This window comes from Stenella coeruleoalba (genome assembly GCF_951394435.1).
Source record: "Stenella coeruleoalba genome assembly, chromosome: 7".
NCBI classification, from domain to species: Eukaryota; Metazoa; Chordata; class Mammalia; order Artiodactyla; family Delphinidae; genus Stenella; species Stenella coeruleoalba.
This window is the reverse complement of record NC_137153.1, coordinates 17,929,655-17,947,697: the sequence shown is the minus strand read 5'-3', so window position 1 is coordinate 17,947,697 and position 18,043 is coordinate 17,929,655. Positions and strand designations below refer to the sequence as shown.

Sequence of the window (18,043 nt, the reverse complement as noted above, 5' to 3'; positions counted from 1 at the left end):
TTAACTGGCCACAGGTGTGTGGGTTCATTTCTGGGCTCTCTACTCTGTTCTGCTGATCCATATGTCTGTTTTATCTGAAGGGCACCAGTAAGTGTGCACCGAGGTGCTAAAAACGCCAGGGAGGAACAGACCGTTGAGCCGGAAGAGGAAGGCCAAGCAGGTCCCAATGACTCTGGTGTCAAGTCTGACCTGCTCAGCTTAGGGTTCGGTGGCAGGCAGCTTCTGACAGGGTTCCCCAGGCTCCCCGCCTCCCATATTCACCCCCTTGCCTGGGCTCCTCCCGCTGAGTGTGGGCTGCACCAACCGGCTTGCTTCTAGTGAAGAGACTGTGACAAAAGTGACAAGATGTCACTTCCAAGATTAGGTTACAGAAGACCAAGACTTCCTGCTCGCCCACAGTCTCTCTCTTGCCCTCTTGTTCACTCTGATGAAACCAGCTGCCACGTGGTGAGACGCTCTGAGGAGACGCCCATGTGACAGGGACCCGAGGGAGGCTTCGGCTACCCACCACCCCTGAGGAACTGAATCCTGCCAACCACCGCGTGAGTGAGCCAAGAATGGGATCCTCCCGGTGGAGCCTGAGATAAGGGCAGCCTGGTGGGAGACCCAGAACTACTAATAAGTTAGGAAGTGTTCTGGGCCATGTTCTAGTACAGAGGCAGTGTTTTAATACCTCAACTCAGCCTGGGCTTTTCTCAGGTCTCATCAATGACATTTTTACAAACTCTAATTGTACAGAACATTTGTAGAAGGTTGGTCTTCATACCTAATTTAGTTGCTTTAGTTGCAATATTCAATAATTTACCTACCCTCTTTTTTCCCTTCATATATCTAAACTGAGGGTAAAATGTTTCCTTCAAAAACTGTTGAAGACCACAGCAAATGAGAAATTACACACACACACACACGCACACATATGTGTATATATAATATATATTATTAACATTATATAATCTATGATATTCAGTGCCTATGAATTCCTCCCCTTCACTCTATGCTTAAATTCTTCGGGTATCTTATTCTGGTACCTTATATACTGACTACACTACTTTCAGATCTAAAACTAATTATTTGTCATTTCTCTCTTTGGAAATGTTAGAGGTTTCCTTTATCACACAGGTTTGGTGACTATGTTTTCACAAACAATTTTGATAAGTTTTCTATCAGCTAGACAAAAGATTTAAACGAGGAATTAGTCAAATGTATTGCTGGCTTTTCCAAAAGAAGAAACTTTCAATATTCTTTTGTACAAGGTTAGCTTTCAATGTTTTTCTCTCCTTCCTGGTGTGCACTGGCTGATTTTAACCAAGCCAGTCCCCTCTCAATCATGCCATGTTGCTATGTTTTTGCCCACAATGTTCTCTTATCTTGGAGCGATCTCTTCCCTCATTCAAACCCTGCTTAACCTGCCAAACCCAGCTTGAGTCTTGCCACTTAGTACGTAATCTCTGCTCAACAAGCTCCTTGGGTACAGGGACTATGCCTTAAACTTTGGGGGGCATTTCCCTGAAAACTTATAATGCCAGGCACTTGGTAGTTAATGAACAAATGAGACTGAAGTCCTCTAAGTTTCCTATTTATACCCCCAAATTTCTTTCGCTAACACCTTTTTTACTCTTTTGAGATATTTAGTCACTTCCTCATTACTTCCTTCTATCTCCTAACATCTTGTCTAACTCAGCTTTCCCTAAAACTCTCCTTATGCTTGAGGCCATAATTAAAGAGGCATTTACAGAGCCATTCAAAGCCATTAGGATTATTGGCTGATTAAGGATAAGTCGGATAAGGAAACCCAATGGGAACTAGTTCTGTTTTTTCTGGCTTTCCAATTTATCAAAGTCAAGTTCTCAGAGTCTAAATGCTTAATAAGTACTTTCTAAAAGATTTCATTTTTTTGTTTTGTTCTTATCACACTTGAGTGCTTAATAAACTTTTTTCCCAGGGCTTGACATCATGCCAGAGCTCTGCTGTCTCTTCTTCCATCCTACCAGCACAACATCATGTGTTTTCTTAAAAGAGCAGGACTTTTAGGTCCACAGGGACCACTTAAAAGCTTATAAATAAAACACTGGTTGGGCTTTTTCTAAGTGTTTGATGAGTGAATGACTGAACAAAATAAATATAAGAGCAGAATACAAAGAATACAAGAAGCAGTAAAGTTTCTTTCCTTTCATTACAGTGAAGTATGCTTACTATACATGTGAGTGGGGTGGGGTGGAGATGGGTTAGCAGAGTGATCTTTATGGAATTTACCAAAAGTAAAGCCTGAAGATCAAGCACTTCTCAATACTAAACTGAAACCAGATTATAATCCCTGTTTTTTTGTTTTAGATCAATTTCTCTCTCAAAAGTGCAAAGGCAATTGCTCAGGCTACCGAAGCATGATAGAAACAATTCTTGAGAGGGGCTAAACCATCTCTGCTTTAATTTTATGCTCATCAAAAACCTCTTACCTATAATTTGATCTCTTTAAGTGGACTTGCTGCCCAGAACAGAGAGTCCTAGACAGATGAACCACCCTAGTTCTGGAGCTACGCAGATATCTCAGGATAAAGTAATTAAATGGGATTTTTGTTTCTCAGTCAGTATCCTGGGAGTTTAGTTAGCCCAAACCAGTCTTCAGAGGCTAATCAACTCTGAGTGAAATGAAATGATTAAGTTTCTGGAAGTGCAAAGCTGAAGAACTGCAAAGTTGTGACGACTCCATCAAAGTACTGCCACTCTCTGAGCACCTGCTTAAGGGCATCTTTAAAAACTATAACATAAGCGAACTTAGAGATAGTTTAATTCAATTCTCCTATTTTACAGAAAAGAAGACTGAGTCCCAGGATCTGAATGACACTGCTAACTAGAGGCAACAGTGGGATTAGGAAAACAGTCTTCCTTCTACTATACTACTTTGCTCTCGTCAGGAAAGGTAGCACTGAAAGATAAATAAGGCTGTGGAAGGCAGACGTGTGCTGGTTACTGAAAGGGGGTTATGTGAACCAAGTGTATCATTAAAGGGAGAAAGGTTGTTGGTGTTTACTGAGCACCTACTGTGTGCCTGGCACTGTTTTACGGACTTTACTTTTATTACTCATTTAGTCCTCACAACAACCTTGTGAAGTTGCTAATATTATTTCTATTTTATAAACGAGGAAACAGAACCTAGAAGAAATAAACTTCTGCAGCTAAGAAGCAGATCTGGAAGGAACTCAAACACCAGTCTATTTGACCTCCAAGCCCATAGCTTTAATTTTCTTCCTACTACATAGTTAGACCTGATAAATTCCTCTATAAATACCCAAGGAGTGTCAGAGCAGAGGAACTTCAAGTACAATATGCTTTTTAAAAAAATTTTATGTCTTCTAAAAGATATAAACCCACATTTTAAGCTCTGAGTACTGAAAACTGCCATAACACTTCAGCCAGGAATATATTAATGCATAACTCCTTAATGCTTGTCAGAGGATTATGACAATACCCTGTAGTGATTTATTCTTAATTATAATTGTAAATTTCTAGTCTTATACAAAAAATGCTGCCCTTATATTAAAAATACTAGAGACTGGATAAGTTTCTTCAGTGGAATATTGTGCTTTAAATTTTCCCATTAAAAACCTAAATTTTGAAGTGCGTATGGGAACGTCAGAGGCTCGAAAATTTGTAAGGCATTCTCCTTTTCCTACCCTTCAAAAATCTCTTTTTCAAGAAGTATAAGCTACAATGTCAAAATGAGGAAGAAGGATGGCTAACTTCTAAATAAATCTCAGGGAGCAGTGTCGACTGAGGCAGGGAGTGAGGCAGCTGCCGAAAAGCAAGAGTAATGGTTTTTTTTTTTTTTTTGGTAAACATACTAATACTAAATCAAATGCTAATTCAAACTAACTTCCTGTGATTTAAAGGAATTTGTCAGAAACCAATGAATCTGAAAGATTTTAATTCATTTTTTTTTTTTAGTTGGTCTTATTCTTAAGCTACTAAGATGCATTAATTCTTGACATTTAACCAAGAGACTGCCTGTAAAGGTTTAAGTATAAGTCAAAACCTGGGGGCTCAAATCCAACTCATGGAGGCGTTTTGCTTGGATCATACAGAATTTTACTTTAATGTGAGAGCCAACATTTTTTAAAGATGAAAAAAAAAATCACATTTAAAACATCCAGATCTAGAGCTTCTTTTAAAAAAAAAAAAGTAAAAGGGAAGATTTGGCAGTGATGCACTCACTTTCCCATACGGCCAAAAGTCTGCTGAAGCCGTGTGTCAGCCGCCCTTTTAGAGAGGTGTGGTCACTGGTCCACAATTCCTGGCAGCCCACCTCACTCCTGTACTTACCTATAAACCCCTTCCTCACCCCTGGAGGCATCTGAGTTTGTGACCCCTATTTTATAGGAACCGGACAAGGAGAATGCAGGAATTTAAAAATAAATAAATAAATAGATAGAAGACAAAGCCCACATCACTTAGTCACTGTACTAGACAGCAAAAACATACAAACAAACAAAAACAAAAAACACCAGTGCTTCTCAATACAGTATGTCACAGTATCTTGGGACACTTGATATCAACTAGCTCATGACGGAGGGAACTTTTAAAGTGGTGTAAATCCTTCAGCATAAATGTTCAAATGCAGCACTTTTAGTATTCTGGCCCAAGATTAAATTCTAGGTGAATATTTCAAAAGAATTCTCTTATTTGATGTCAATTAAAAAATAGCTCCTCAAATTTTTCTACCACTTCTAATATTTATGCTGAGTTTCTCCAAGAGAAAAACAGGACACAGCTTTCTTGGTTTGCCTAACACCTCAGCACAATCTTTCCAATAATTAGACTCTTCTCTTTGTCTGTCAGTAACTATGGCTCATCTCACACTCAAAAGCCAAAACAAAATGCTTGACCAGGATCAGAACTATGGTCAGGATGCATGAAGTAATGAAATACAGTCTCCGACTGGCCCAACTTCTTCTCTACCAAGTTAGCTCTCAACAGCTTCTGATTTTTGTCCACCTGGTGGCGAGACAGCAAATTCAAGGTTTTTTTGGGTTTTTTTTTTGCGGTACGCGGGCCTCTCACTGTTGTGGCCTCTCCCGCTGCGGAGTACAGGCTCCGGACGCGCAGGCTCAGCGGCCATGGCTCACGGGCCCAGCCGCTCCGCGGCATGTGGGATCTTCCCGGACCGGGGCACGAACCCGCGTCCCCTGCATCGGCAGGCGGACTCCCAACCACTGCGCCACCAGGGAAGCTCCAAATTCAAGGTTTTATTTCAACTAGCACCTTTGTTAAAAAGGGCGATTTCCTAAGCACCTTAGGAAATAACTTTCTGGCCCCCTCCCTAGTCCTCTGCTCCTTCAAGTTCAACTCACCTTTTTCCCTAATATATGATGGCCCTTTTTCTGGTGAGCCAGTTATCTTGTATTTTACAAAGAATGGGAAGCAAAGAAAACTGCCAAGGACTCTGCCCAAGGTCACAGAAAAAAAAGGCAAAATAAGGACTTGGACTTCCTTAAGACTTAGCCCAGGGTTTGGGATTCAGGAAACAGTGACCTTTGAACATCATTTCTGGTGTGCCAAAATTATTTGTAGCAGAATATTTAAGGGTATAAATTTAAAAGGAGGAAGTGAGGGAAGCCAAGATGTACGTGTTCCACAGGGAAAGAAAACAAAGTCCTCAGGTTTCTAAGGAGGGAGATGGAGAGAAGTGAGTTGAATGTGGGCCAGTGGGCACGTGGGAGAGGGAGAAAAGGGGAAGGAGGCATGCAGTGGGCAGGAGGAAGGGAGCTGAGAATAAGCACGCACAACGAGGGCAGAAGGGGACCTGTACCGAGTGGGTGGGCGGACAGATCAAGGAAGCCATCCATGTGTACAGAGAAGACTCAGACAAGTGCGTGTCCAGAAGGCGTTTCCTAATGAGAAGCCAGACAGACACCATATCCCCAGTCAAGGAAACAGAGAAACAAGAAGATCCATAAAACACAGGAGAAAATGTGCAGTTATGTTACTTCTCCCTCATGAGAATGATTAAGAGAGGGGGCTCACATGCCCGTGAGAAGCCTGTATGTGGCTGAGAAGCAGCCCAGCACAGGCGTTAAGGGCACGGACTCTGGAACCAGAGTAGCCCAGCTGCCTGGGTTTGCATCCAAATCCTACTGCCCACTAGTTGGCTGACCTCGAATAACTTACTTAACCTCTCTGTGACTGTTTTCTCTTCTGTAAAATGATAACGTTAAAGAACTAAGTGAATTAAATAAAGCACTGAGAAGAGTGTCTGGCACATAACAAGTGCTACATAAGTTAAATAAAATAAATAACACGTACAAAAAGGAACACATAAAGGAGGAGACTCACGTGCTCAAACTCTGAGACAGTTACAGCATAAAAACCACAGCATATTCTCCTAGCTACATATTCATATCCTTGTAGAAAGAATGTCACAAAAGCCAAGACATTCTAAAGTTTAGTTAAGTAGATGGCAAACAAATCATGGACCTAGAGGGAAAGAGAACCCAGTGGCGAGGTAGCTGGAGAAGAGTGGACTTGGGTAGGAGTGTAAGGAACACACGTGACCTAAGAAGTCACAGACGGGCTTTTACTCCAGAGTCTGGACGCCAGGCCTGGATGGCTGGGGCTGCGGTGCCGGGAGGTGAGGGCAGCAGTTGGCAGGGCTGGACCAACTGCAGTATGTTAGGGCTGACTCGTGTCCTCTGCTGCCGATCAAATATGAGAGTGGAAGTAGAATCAAGCTGCCTCCCGCCTCCTCTACTGCATTTCTACTTACTTCACCTCATCATCTACAGCCTTAGCCCAGGCCTTTGTTCTCTCGCCTGGGTTTCTGAATCAGCTCTGCCGCTGGGCTTCCCGCCCCCATCTCTGCACCCCCATCCATCCTCTCTTGTGCTTCCAGGGTTACTTCCCCTAAAAAAATATGCGATCACGTCATTCACCGCCTTGTCAACCTCCCCTGATGGGCTTCCCGCTCTCAATAATAAAAAGTTCCATCCTGACACAGCAGACGCTTCATTATCTTGCTCCAATGTCCCTGTCTGGTTTTGCCTTTCACCTCTTTACTCAGCTAATTCTAACCCACCCTGAACTTCTCACTGTTCCCTAATATACTATATCCTACGGTGCTGTGCCTGGACCCCACTTTACGACCCTTTCTATCAGGAAAAGTCCTTTCCTTCCTCTGAGACCCACCTTAATTGTCATCTCCTAAGGAATGTCCTCCTCAGTTCCCTAAGCAGAGAAAGTTCTTCATTTTCTGAGTGCCTACAGCATTGTAACCAGGCATCTCTTATAACACATGCCACCCAAGACTGTAATTTAGCTGTTTAATTGTCCGATTTCCCATTAACCCCTCAGCACCTCATAGAGACAGCCAACTGTTTTACTTATTTTTAAAAACTCCTAGGGCTTCCCTGGTGGCGCAGTGGTTGAGAGTCCGCCTGCCGATGCAGGGGACACGGGTTCGTGCCCCGGTCCGGGAAGATCCCACATGCTGCGGAGCGGCTGGGCCCGTGAGCCATGGCCGCTGAGCCTGCGCGTCCGGAGCCTGTGCTCCACAACGGGAGAGGCCACAACAGTGAGAGGCCCGAGTACTGCAAAAAAAACCCCCAAAACCTCCCAGACCTAGCATACTACCTTGCATATGGTATGGTTGCCTGTCAAATACGACGGTTGAATCAAACACAACCCTTCCATAACACAGGGAAAGGGGAATCTTAATTCTAACAGTATAAACGTTTGAGCAGAAAATACGGTAACATTTGAGACTCTTCTGCAAAGCCCCCAGCTCTACTGCCATGGTGGGTAGACGGCCTGCTGCTTACCGCTGAATATCCTTGTTCTTCCACAAGGAGGCAGACTGAGCCTTGGGCACGCGTTCAATGAAGTTCACCAACTCTTCCATGAGAAGCCTGAGTTTAAACAAAGAAAGTGATGAACACTCAAAAAGGAATCAGAAAAACATGGCACTCTTAACACTGTAGCCAAGAGAAGCGGGCTTGCCTGCCTGCCCTCCCCAGTCGTCTTTCCTCTCTCTGCTGCACATAAACGTGGGCACCATTTTACATAAAGTTGAACAAAAACCTAGCCTTTGCGTTGAATTTTCACGTTAAAAATTCTGAATGTAAATGATTTAATTCATAAGCCTGGTGTGCTTCTTGTCTCTAAACAATGAAATATATAAGCCTATGGTTTAACTCACACTCTTAAGACCTCTGCCTTTATTTATTTAGGTAATTAAAAACACAAAAGGACAAATAGTTAAATGAGCATGAAGTACCTGATTTTGGTGGCAGCAGAAGTGGGGATAGGATTTTTTTTAATGACAATATTAAATGGACATTTTAAACTGGTAAAATAAGTTTTCTTCATATACATTTTAGGAAATAACAAAATTCCACATGGAAGAATACTCGAAGGCCTAATCCTAAAACTCTAACTCAAGGACCTGCCAGAGGACAGGCTCTGCAGATCACAAGCTGGATCACCACAGAATCACAACTCAGGGCATCTAAGAGATGCCTCACTCAACTGGATCGATGATCCCATGCTCTGAGGAATACATGGGAACAGAGCACTGATGGGGCCCTGGATGGCTAGGGGACGACCAAAAAGCTAGAAATAGACTTTCAACATCTTGAATCCCCTACATAATCCAGTACAGATGTTCCACATTGACTTAAATCCTCTCCCAATAAACACATAGACATGGCAAGCCATAAATTTATTAGCATTTGAATGCCGAACAACTTCATTTCCACTTATTTACTTATTCCTAACACTATCATCGTCTTTCATCTTTTTTTTTTTTTTAATTGTCTTTCGTCTTGAAGGAGCAGTACCAGTTCCAGCATTCTAAGATCCGGGATCCAGGCTCATTATTGTTCTGGCGGTAGCTTTCTGGAGAACTGTCTGGTATGTCCATCCTCAGGCTTTAACTTTTTCAGACTAGAATCTAATGTTTTCAGCTTGTCCTCTCACCAAAACTGTTAAATCACCTTGAGTGCTTTACTTTCCTACAATGTCTCTTCCTCAGATCCCTTATGTTTTTCTGTACACACCGCAGGTAATATGGTTTGACACAAAAACAAGGACATATTTTGTTTCATTTCTGGTAATTCCATCGTATTGGACTTCAGTCAGATTCTAGAACCCAAAGCACTTAGATCCCATATTTCGGGTCTTGATAGTATTACCTTATACCATACTTCTTTGTTTGCTTCAACACAATTCTTTTCTTCTGGGGTAATTTTCTTCTCACTAAATGATGCTATGGTTACTTGAAACAACCATCTGTCCCATGGAGGCTTGGGAGGGGCAGGGGAAGAGACAGCACAGCGTTCTCAGAGTCAAAGAAGGGCTCTGAGGTTTTTATTCCATACAGTCCCGAGTTTCACTATGTCAACAGTACAGACAACGTAACCATCTAATTACCCTGTTTTCTACAAGCCGTCCCCATTTATAGTCTGCACTAAACCATAAGAGGGGGGAAATTTTGAAAGCAAAGTAGTAAAATTTCTTCCTCTTTTCTTAAATATGCTGTGTTCCTTTCTCTCCCGAAGCTCTCTGCACTGCATCCTGGTGGCATCCTACTGAATGATACTTCCCCTAATTAGTATCATCTGCACAGAGGAGCTGTCTCTGCAAACTCCCTGTTCCCGTTTTTCTAAAAAAGACTAACGACCATTACTCGCAGCATCAGTCTCTAGGCAACTCCAAAGAACATTTGTTTTATCTGGAGAGTTGTCTATTCGTGCCTGTTCTCTGGGTCAGCTGCTCAGAGGGAAATAACAATCCCACCTCGCACAACACTCTATTAACAGTCACCACTGAAGGGAGGAGCTCGCCAGCCACTCTCTAATGGCACAAGAAGAAATGCTCTCACCTGCCGATCTGAACGGAGGGCTCTGTGGCATAGACCGTGCCTGTGAACCCCGTGTGCTCAGTGATGTAGGGCAGAGCCATCATGCAGTGATAGTTAGAGATGAGGATCACATCTACCGTAGACAGATCTATTAGCTCGGTCTGAAAAGAAAGGGGAGGGAATGATAGATATCTGTGCGGGGCACATAGATCAACGTGATGGGACTGAAAAATGATGTTGCCAGAATGCAGAGGAGTGGCTTTGGTGCTACAGAATAATGATGCCTTTCCTGCAACACTTCTATTCTCTCCTTTTAGGATATTTCCTAATGTTGACATTACGCGGCAGGACAGGATGGCTACTGATGAGAGTGCAGCCCGTCCGCCAGAGGTGCTCTGATTTTACTAAAACAGAGTTCTGCGAGTCAGACATGTGAGGATGAACGACAACAGGACACTTCAGCAGCTGCTGCCTGGCAGGGGGAACCACGTAACACGAAGCAGACAGCACAGTATCAGCCGTGAGGGAGAGGCACACAGAAACCAGCTCTTCAGAAGTCAAATGTGGGAGGCAACTGTTTTTGGAGTAACTTCTGACCACTAGTGTTGGGTATAGAGCCCCCCGCAAACGTAGTGGCAGAGTCGTAAGAGGAGGTTATACTCTTGTGTTCTACCCTAATCACAACCCCCGCTCTACCCTTCACTCCATTATTAAGGTCATATGAAAAGGGAAAAGACAGGTTGGCAGGTGAGAAAAAAATGCTACCCATGTTTGGTAAATTTTTATGAAAACTCTTTTAGTAGAAGGGAACTTTTTTTCCATAAATTTAAGTCCTACCTGCCTTTTAAGGCTCAATTCTCTTCTCCCACTAAGCCTTCCTTATTTGCCCAGACGAAAGAAACCACTTCTTCCTCTGAACTGTCAAGGCGCTTTATGAATATCCCTCTCGTGGCAGTTATTATTCTGTACAAAGGCAGGCAGCTCAAAGTTATCATTTTGTCCCCCCAAAACTGAATGTCTCTGAGCTCAAGAGTCCCGTGTGACTCAGCTCTGTCCCCTCCCCGCTGTGGCAGCCAGGACATAACAGGCCTTGGCGCACTGTTGTTGGAGGACTGCCTCGTTATAAGCAGCACCCTCTGTGGAGAAAAGTGAGATGCAGCGGTTCAGAGACATCATCTTAGTCTCTGAGCTCTCCCTCACGGAACTTACCCCGTGGAAACTGTATGGTACCGTACGGACAGCATGGGGTAACTCAAGAAAGAGTTTTAGTTAGCAGAATGGGTCACAGAGCTACTATGTCCCCCACGGAGTAGAAGTAACAAAGATGTCTGTGCCCTCTTTGCAAATAACAGAGACAGTGTGCCATTTTGGCTGTGGGTATCTTCTGGTTGGTGACTTTATGTGTAAAGTAAGTTGATTTAATAAAGCCGCCAAGGCATAATCAGCTCCTGAGGACAGTGTGGAGATTAGAGGTCAGAAGCTGCTCACCGCCGGGGCAGTGGCAATCTGTGTGAATAAAATGTCTAAGGACATAACTTAACCCCATGCCGTGTACTGCTCTTCCAAGACAATATCCTCACATAACAAAGGGTCATGGGACATCCTGCTGGTCCTATTCCCCACCAACTCTCTAGAAGCATTTTTAAACAAATGAGAAGATGAAGACATAGTAGCAGAGTGATACGTCCAGAAGAAAACAAGGGAAGAAGAGTTGAAGCAACAGTAAAACCGAAAAGCATCCCTACGTTCCTTCTACCTATACAGAAACTGGGTAGGAATATTTGAAATTTCTCTTTACTATTTAAGAAACAACCCATAGAGTCTAGAATGATAAGAAATTTGGTGAGGACAGCTGGGGAGAAAAAAAAAAATATATATATATATATATTTTCTGCTTGTATATATATCAAGAGTGCCTACATAAAAAATTTTCCCCTGAGAAATAAATTTAACACCCAAACTATGTTTATACATTCACATCTATATGTTTACTTGCATACTTTCACTCAGTGAAATCCCATAAAGACTATTTTAATTTTAAACTTTTATATACAGACACTTGGGTTCTACAGACCATGAATTGGGTCAAAACAATCATAATTTATTGGTTGCTTACTATACTGTCCTAGACTTTATGCACAGTCTACAGCGTAGACTTTGGGGGAATACAAAGATATTTAAGGTAGCTGCACTAGATTATAGATTCCACGAGGACTGGGACTTCAGTTCTGCCTGGCTCAGCCACAAGTCAGCCAAGATTGGACAGCGTAGTCAGTCCCTCTCTCCTAATTCAACAACTCTCATATTTTCTCCTGATCATACAATGCCCTGGTTTCCCTTAAAATAGTGACTACTAATAACTTGTCATAAACCACAAATTATGACACTAGTTGAAAAAACCTATATGGCCTTAGAACCCTAAATATAACAGTGCTGCTTTAGCTTGGCAAAGGTGAACTGTAAAACGGTGACTGTTTAATTTCAAAGCTTAGTAGTTGATGGAGCAAGTCAGAAAGTCACCAGAACTCCAAGCCAGGTATCCTCCACTGAGGGCCACAAGCTGAAGGCTGCAGCAGTCAGTGCCACAGGCAGTAAACTGACAATAAATGTAGCACCTACGACTAGGAATCTTTGAACAGATGGGGAACTGCCCCACCAACTCCTAAATGACAAATGAAGATCACGAAAAAGATTTTATTAGCAGTTAGGGAGAGCTCAGGATTCTCAATAACTGTCTACCTTCACACTTGTTCCTACTAGTTTACCTCAAACTCTCCCTTATTTGCCAGTTTCAATTACCACGTCCTTCTTTGTTTTTCTTCCTCTCTTTCACTCTGGTGTCCTAAAAGGGCACATCATCTACTTCAAAAAGAGAAAAAAAAAAGTTTATCTAAAGGATGTCAAAGGAAGTTGTAGAAATGGAAGGAGAGAGAGGAAGAAAGGACAAAAATAAGGGACACAGCACTCCCAATTTCTTTTTTCTCTGGCACTGAAATGTGAAAGTATTTTCGACAGGCACTGACATCCCCTGGGCACACGGAAAGAATAGAATGGTAGCTTCTTATTGATTTCCTCAGGAACCCTGGACTGGCTACTGGCTTCCCTATACTTCATCTGTGAGCTGAGAACTCCATCTAGGCCACTCTGGGGATTAGGCCTGTCAGCTGAGATTAGTTTCCTTTAAGACTAATGCAAACTGATCTTTGTTTCCTTTAAAACAATGAAACTGGACTCAAACACTTATAACAAGTCTCACTGTGATGATAATATGTAAGCAACAGATATCCATGACTCAGTTCAGAATCCATGAATTTCAAGCAATATTCCATATGTCATTTCAAGTCAGCAAGAATTTTTACAGTTTACTATACTGGCTAGATAACAGCAACTCCCAATTACCCAAGACTAGAAAAAGTATGGCTAACCTAAGACACAGGCATTATCCAGTCGGCCTTCTGTATCTGTGGCTGTGAAACCTCTATCCATTGCACTCCATCATTTTATATAAAGTGCTTGAGTATCCGTGGATTTTGGTATCCACAGGGGCTCCTGGAACCAATCCCCCGCAGATACCGAGGGATGACTGTAATTACAAAATTAAAAGGCTTGAGATATTTCTTTACCTTGCTCAAAACTATGCTCCAGTGTGACTGTCAATGTGGATTATAGAAAAAGCTAGGGACGGGAAGAAGAGAGTGACTTCAGTGATTTACAGACAATATAAAAAGCTCCTAAATGATATTTTAGCTGTAAAACAAAGTGCCTAGAATAACAGATCCATTTCAATTTGAAAACAGGAAGCTAAGCCCCTGAAAATTATTTCCTGATTTCAGTTTGAGAGATGATAAGATACGCTTTGTTTCTACAACAAGATTCACTTTAATCTTACCTCTGGTAGGCAGAATTCGGGCACAGAATCCACAAATACATGACCTGAGCACTCCTTTAGCTCCTAAAAGACATGAAAAGAAAAAATTCTAGGAAGTAATATCCAATAGATACAGCGCCAAAGAAATTTCATCCCCAAACCAAACTTTCCATGAAATATCACAGATTGCTGGAGTTGGAGGGAAGCTGGAAGCTTATTTAGGCCAACTGTTCATTGTTTAAGCTCAGGGAGGCTAAATGTTTTATTTAGGATTAAAAAAATGCTGGCTGGTGGCTGACTCAGGACTTGAATGCACATTTCTTGATGCCTCTTCAAGGAAGCCATGTGTGGACACATGCTGCTTCCATAACTCATGACCCAAAGCTTTCCAAATAATTGTTAGATGGACCATACCAGCAATACCAGAATGATCTGGAACACTGATGGAAGTAGATTCCTGGGCCCTACCTAAGATCTAAAGGGTGAGAAACTAAGGATGAGGCCATGGAACCTGTGTTTATAACAAGCACCTCCAGCGATTTTGTTCTGCAATTAGGTTAGGAGTCCAGGGCATAGACAAATGATTTAGAGCCCCTTTCTCCTCCTACCAAGGTTTGAGGGGCAAATAAGGAGGGAGATGAAGAGTACAGGGTAGGGATTAAACCACCACCACCACCACCATTCAAAAGAAAAAAGTGTACTTATAAAGAGAGAGAATTTAGTGCAGCTCCCACTCTGCCCGTGACCTACAGTATTTAATGTGCCTGTCTTACTTTGGATTCTTTCACAAACAGATCCTGAGAAAGGGTGTGTGAAAGCTTATAAGGGAGGTGCTAAAAACAAACAAACAAAGGAACAACAAAAAACCCAGCAGGAGGAAGGGCAAGTGATAAATAAAGGGAAAAGCAGGTGACCGATAACGAATATGTTACAGAGCTACATACCACTGTGGGCAACAGGGAGTCACTCCCATGGGGAAACTCTAAGAATACCTGGGAGTTATTCCACTCAGGGGCAAGGGACCTGGGATATTTATATAGCAACTCGTGCATTTGGGGCAGCTTTCGGAAAAAACTGTCAGGCAAAGCCATACAGGTATTGGCAGCTGGATTTATGACATAGGACACTGAAGAGACAGGAGTGGGCCACCAACAGAGTCTGCTACAATGCCCCCAGGAGGCCACCAGAGTTGCTGCCTTCCCTTGATGACACTTTATACTGAACTCTATGCAGGAGTTTTTGCTCCAAAGTTAAAGCTATCTATCACTCTATAATGAAACCACTAAAAGATAGATTTTGGTTGACAGTTTCCTCTTTCTGGAAAGAGAAAAATACTGTTAGAACTTTGTTCCATTGTGTTTTCATTAGTCACCAAACATAAATTTCTATATATTCATATATATGTACCTATATTTATACACTGGAGTCTGAATGATTTTACTCTCAATCTTTACCTGAAAATAAGGTATTAACTGTATGTTATTTTCCTTTTGAATTTTACAAGTCTCCTATCAGGACCTTGATAGAATATTTCCTCCCCTTGCCTTCCACTGTAAACTCTGGTTCCTCTCCTTATATGAGTACCATTTAACCAGTAGAGCGCTGAGCCAAAAAGAGACTGAAAACCATTCTTTTTTTCCTTTTCTCTGCAGTACGCGGGCCTCTCACTGTTGTGGTCTCTCCCGTTGCGGAGCACAGGCTCCGGACGCGCAGGCTTGGCAGCCATGGCTCAGGGGCCCAGCCGCTCCGCGGCATGTGGGATCCTCCCGGACCGGGGCACGAACCTGTGTCCCCTGCATCGGCAGGCAGACTCTCAACCACTATGCCACCAGGGAAGCCCTGAAAACCATCCTTAATTACAATGTACCTGCCAGCTAAAAACAAATGAGCAATTATGTTTAATGGAAGAAGACTCCTAGCTCCCCTAGGATGAGGTTAAAAATGATTAAAGACAAATCATGGGAAATTTATAAGCGCTGCCTGGCCTTAAATTGACTATGTAATCTCCTTCGCCATATTGCCATGTACCAGGGTATGTGTACCTCACATGACAGAGCCTCCTCTGAGGCTCTCACCCTTCCTGGCCTGGAGCAGCATATTTGCCATTCCACGCACTTACAATGTTACTCTATTTTATTCACCACTCCCTCCTAATGAAATGCTCCCACACAGACATGCAAGTCATTTTGCTCACAATGCACAGGTAATGGGATGCTTCTGAGCCTTTCCCAGGGAACAATGATTTACAGCCAGCAGAGAGTTAGGCTGAAATTTCATCAAGTGCACAGATTCTTGATTGTCACATAATTTTTACAGTTAGCTATGAGGGAAATCTGGTTTCAAATCATGCATTTGGCTTGCACTCGAGGTTGGGGTGTAGGTACAGGAGTTAATTCTGTAAAAAGAGCACCTCTTTATTTAACAATACCAATTACAAGAAGGAAATGCCTTATCCAATTCAGATGAATCATTTTAAGGATGCTTACACTTATTCAGTCTTTCAATTCTGAAACTGGGGAGAGGAAGAATGATTTGGAGGCCTAAGAATGGCATAGATAAGCTTGACAGTTTTTAATCTTCCTTTACCCTCTGATTTTTTTCAGGAGAAAATTTGACTAGATTATAGTTTTAACATTTTTTTGTATCTCGGGTCTCTCACGTATACGTTAAATGCCTAAAAACTGATCTGAGGAAGGAATTATTGTGAAGATAATCTAATGTTAAAAATTTAATAGCCTTGAAAAAAAAAGTAATTTGAGTCATTTACTTTAGGCCTAGTTAGTGATTAAAGTCATAACAGGACCCCAAATCCTAGATTCCTAGAACTATGTTGTTTTCTCACAACCTATAGGAGTGTTCACTCCAGGCTACCAGGATCACAGATCATAGTCTGGAAGGCCCTTTGTTCATATTTACCTGAAAACATGCTTCCCTCCCACTCCCCCAAGAGCACACTGCCCGGCAGTTAAACACTCAGCTCCTCAGTCTGTTCTCCACATGGCAGCCAAAGCGGTCTGAGCAGAGGAAGACACTGCCCGCTGCAACCCTTGGTGGCCTCTTATCACCCAAAGAATAAGACTCAGACTTTTTACAAAGCCCTAGCTGATTTGACCCCTGACAGAGCAATTTAAAACTCACAATGTCTGGGGGGATTTTAAAGTTATTAAAAAAAAAAAAAGTTCACTCCTTACAGGTGGAGAGTCAGTACAGCCTCAAAATGAAATGAGCTAGGGACTTCCCTGGTGGTCCAGTGGTTGGGACTTCACCTTCTGATGGGGGGCGGGGTGCGGTTCGGTCCCTGGTCAGGGAGCTGGGATGCCGTATGCCTCGGGGCCAAAAAACCAAGAAAAGGCAGTATTGTAACAAATTCAATAGAGACTTTGGGGATGGTCCACATTAAAAGAAAATCTTTAAAAAAAAAAAAAAAGAAGAAACGAGCTAGATGGAATTCTCTAATAAGCATCACCACTGAAACTCTCATTGCAATTCTAAAAATAATAGTTTTCTTTTTGTGGTGGTAAAATGTATTTGCAGCAGAAGTTCTTAGATTTTACACATGAGAAAACTGGATCTGTACCTGAACACTGAGACTCCTTAAAAGGCTCTTAAAAACAATAATTACCAAGTACTGAAGACTTTACATGGGATTTTTCAGGGAGAAGACACAGGGGAAATAATGAGCCCATCAGTCACATTATTATCGGGTGGCTCCGGTATGACAAGATGGCTTTCCAGTGGGTGTAGATACACTTCAGCTAATCATTACCTTGTCCAAGAAAGCATTTCCATCCTTTAGGGACCAGCCAGGAAGATTAGACAGCCTGGGACTGCAAAACAAAAGATTAAATTATCCTAAATAGATTATAATCCTCAGTGATTTCATGGTGACTGTACTGGCTCCATAAAGTGAAAAACAGTTTGAAATTACTGGCAGCAATGCCTACCCAAAATACTAATCAAAAAGACGAAAAATAACCATGTGGTATCAAGCTTAAGAATTAGTGGCAGTGGAACATTAAAAAGCCAAATAGTTTTGCGCTAAATTGGGAAAATTAAAAGAATGCTATGCAGAATAATAAAGAGAAAAAAGAATGATGAGACACTAGAGCACTGTACAGTTTTCCCATCACTGGCCCCGACTTCACCTTGCTTGTGTTTGACAACAAGCCTGAGGGGAAGGCCGAATGGGACCATTATATTGTGGATGACAAAACAGACTCAGAGGGGTCAGGTGTCTGACAAGAGCACTTAAGCTGCCTACCAGCCAGAATTCACCACAAATAAAAACCTGAATTCTGCTTGAGTCCACCTTCTGGATTCATTGCTTA

General features: G+C 42.3%; 1 protein-coding gene across 4 annotated transcripts in view; it reads right to left on the bottom strand.

The window, feature by feature from the left end:
- Nucleotides 1–18,043, bottom strand: part of INTS9 (integrator complex subunit 9) — a 109,045-nt gene that overhangs the window by 52,941 nt on the left and 38,061 nt on the right. For 3 of the 4 annotated variants that reach the window (XM_079925771.1, XM_079925769.1, XM_079925768.1), the window contains exons 3-6: nt 17,482–17,542; nt 13,737–13,799; nt 9,869–10,008; nt 7,809–7,895 (exon numbers count right to left, since the gene is read on the bottom strand). In XM_079925771.1, the coding sequence (XP_079781897.1) occupies nt 7,809–7,895; nt 9,869–10,008; nt 13,737–13,799; nt 17,482–17,542 (351 nt within the window). Of the gene's footprint in view, nt 1–7,808; nt 7,896–9,868; nt 10,009–13,470; nt 13,703–13,736; nt 13,800–17,481; nt 17,543–18,043 lie in introns of those variants that run through there. The other variant, XM_079925770.1, reaches the window with a different exon arrangement.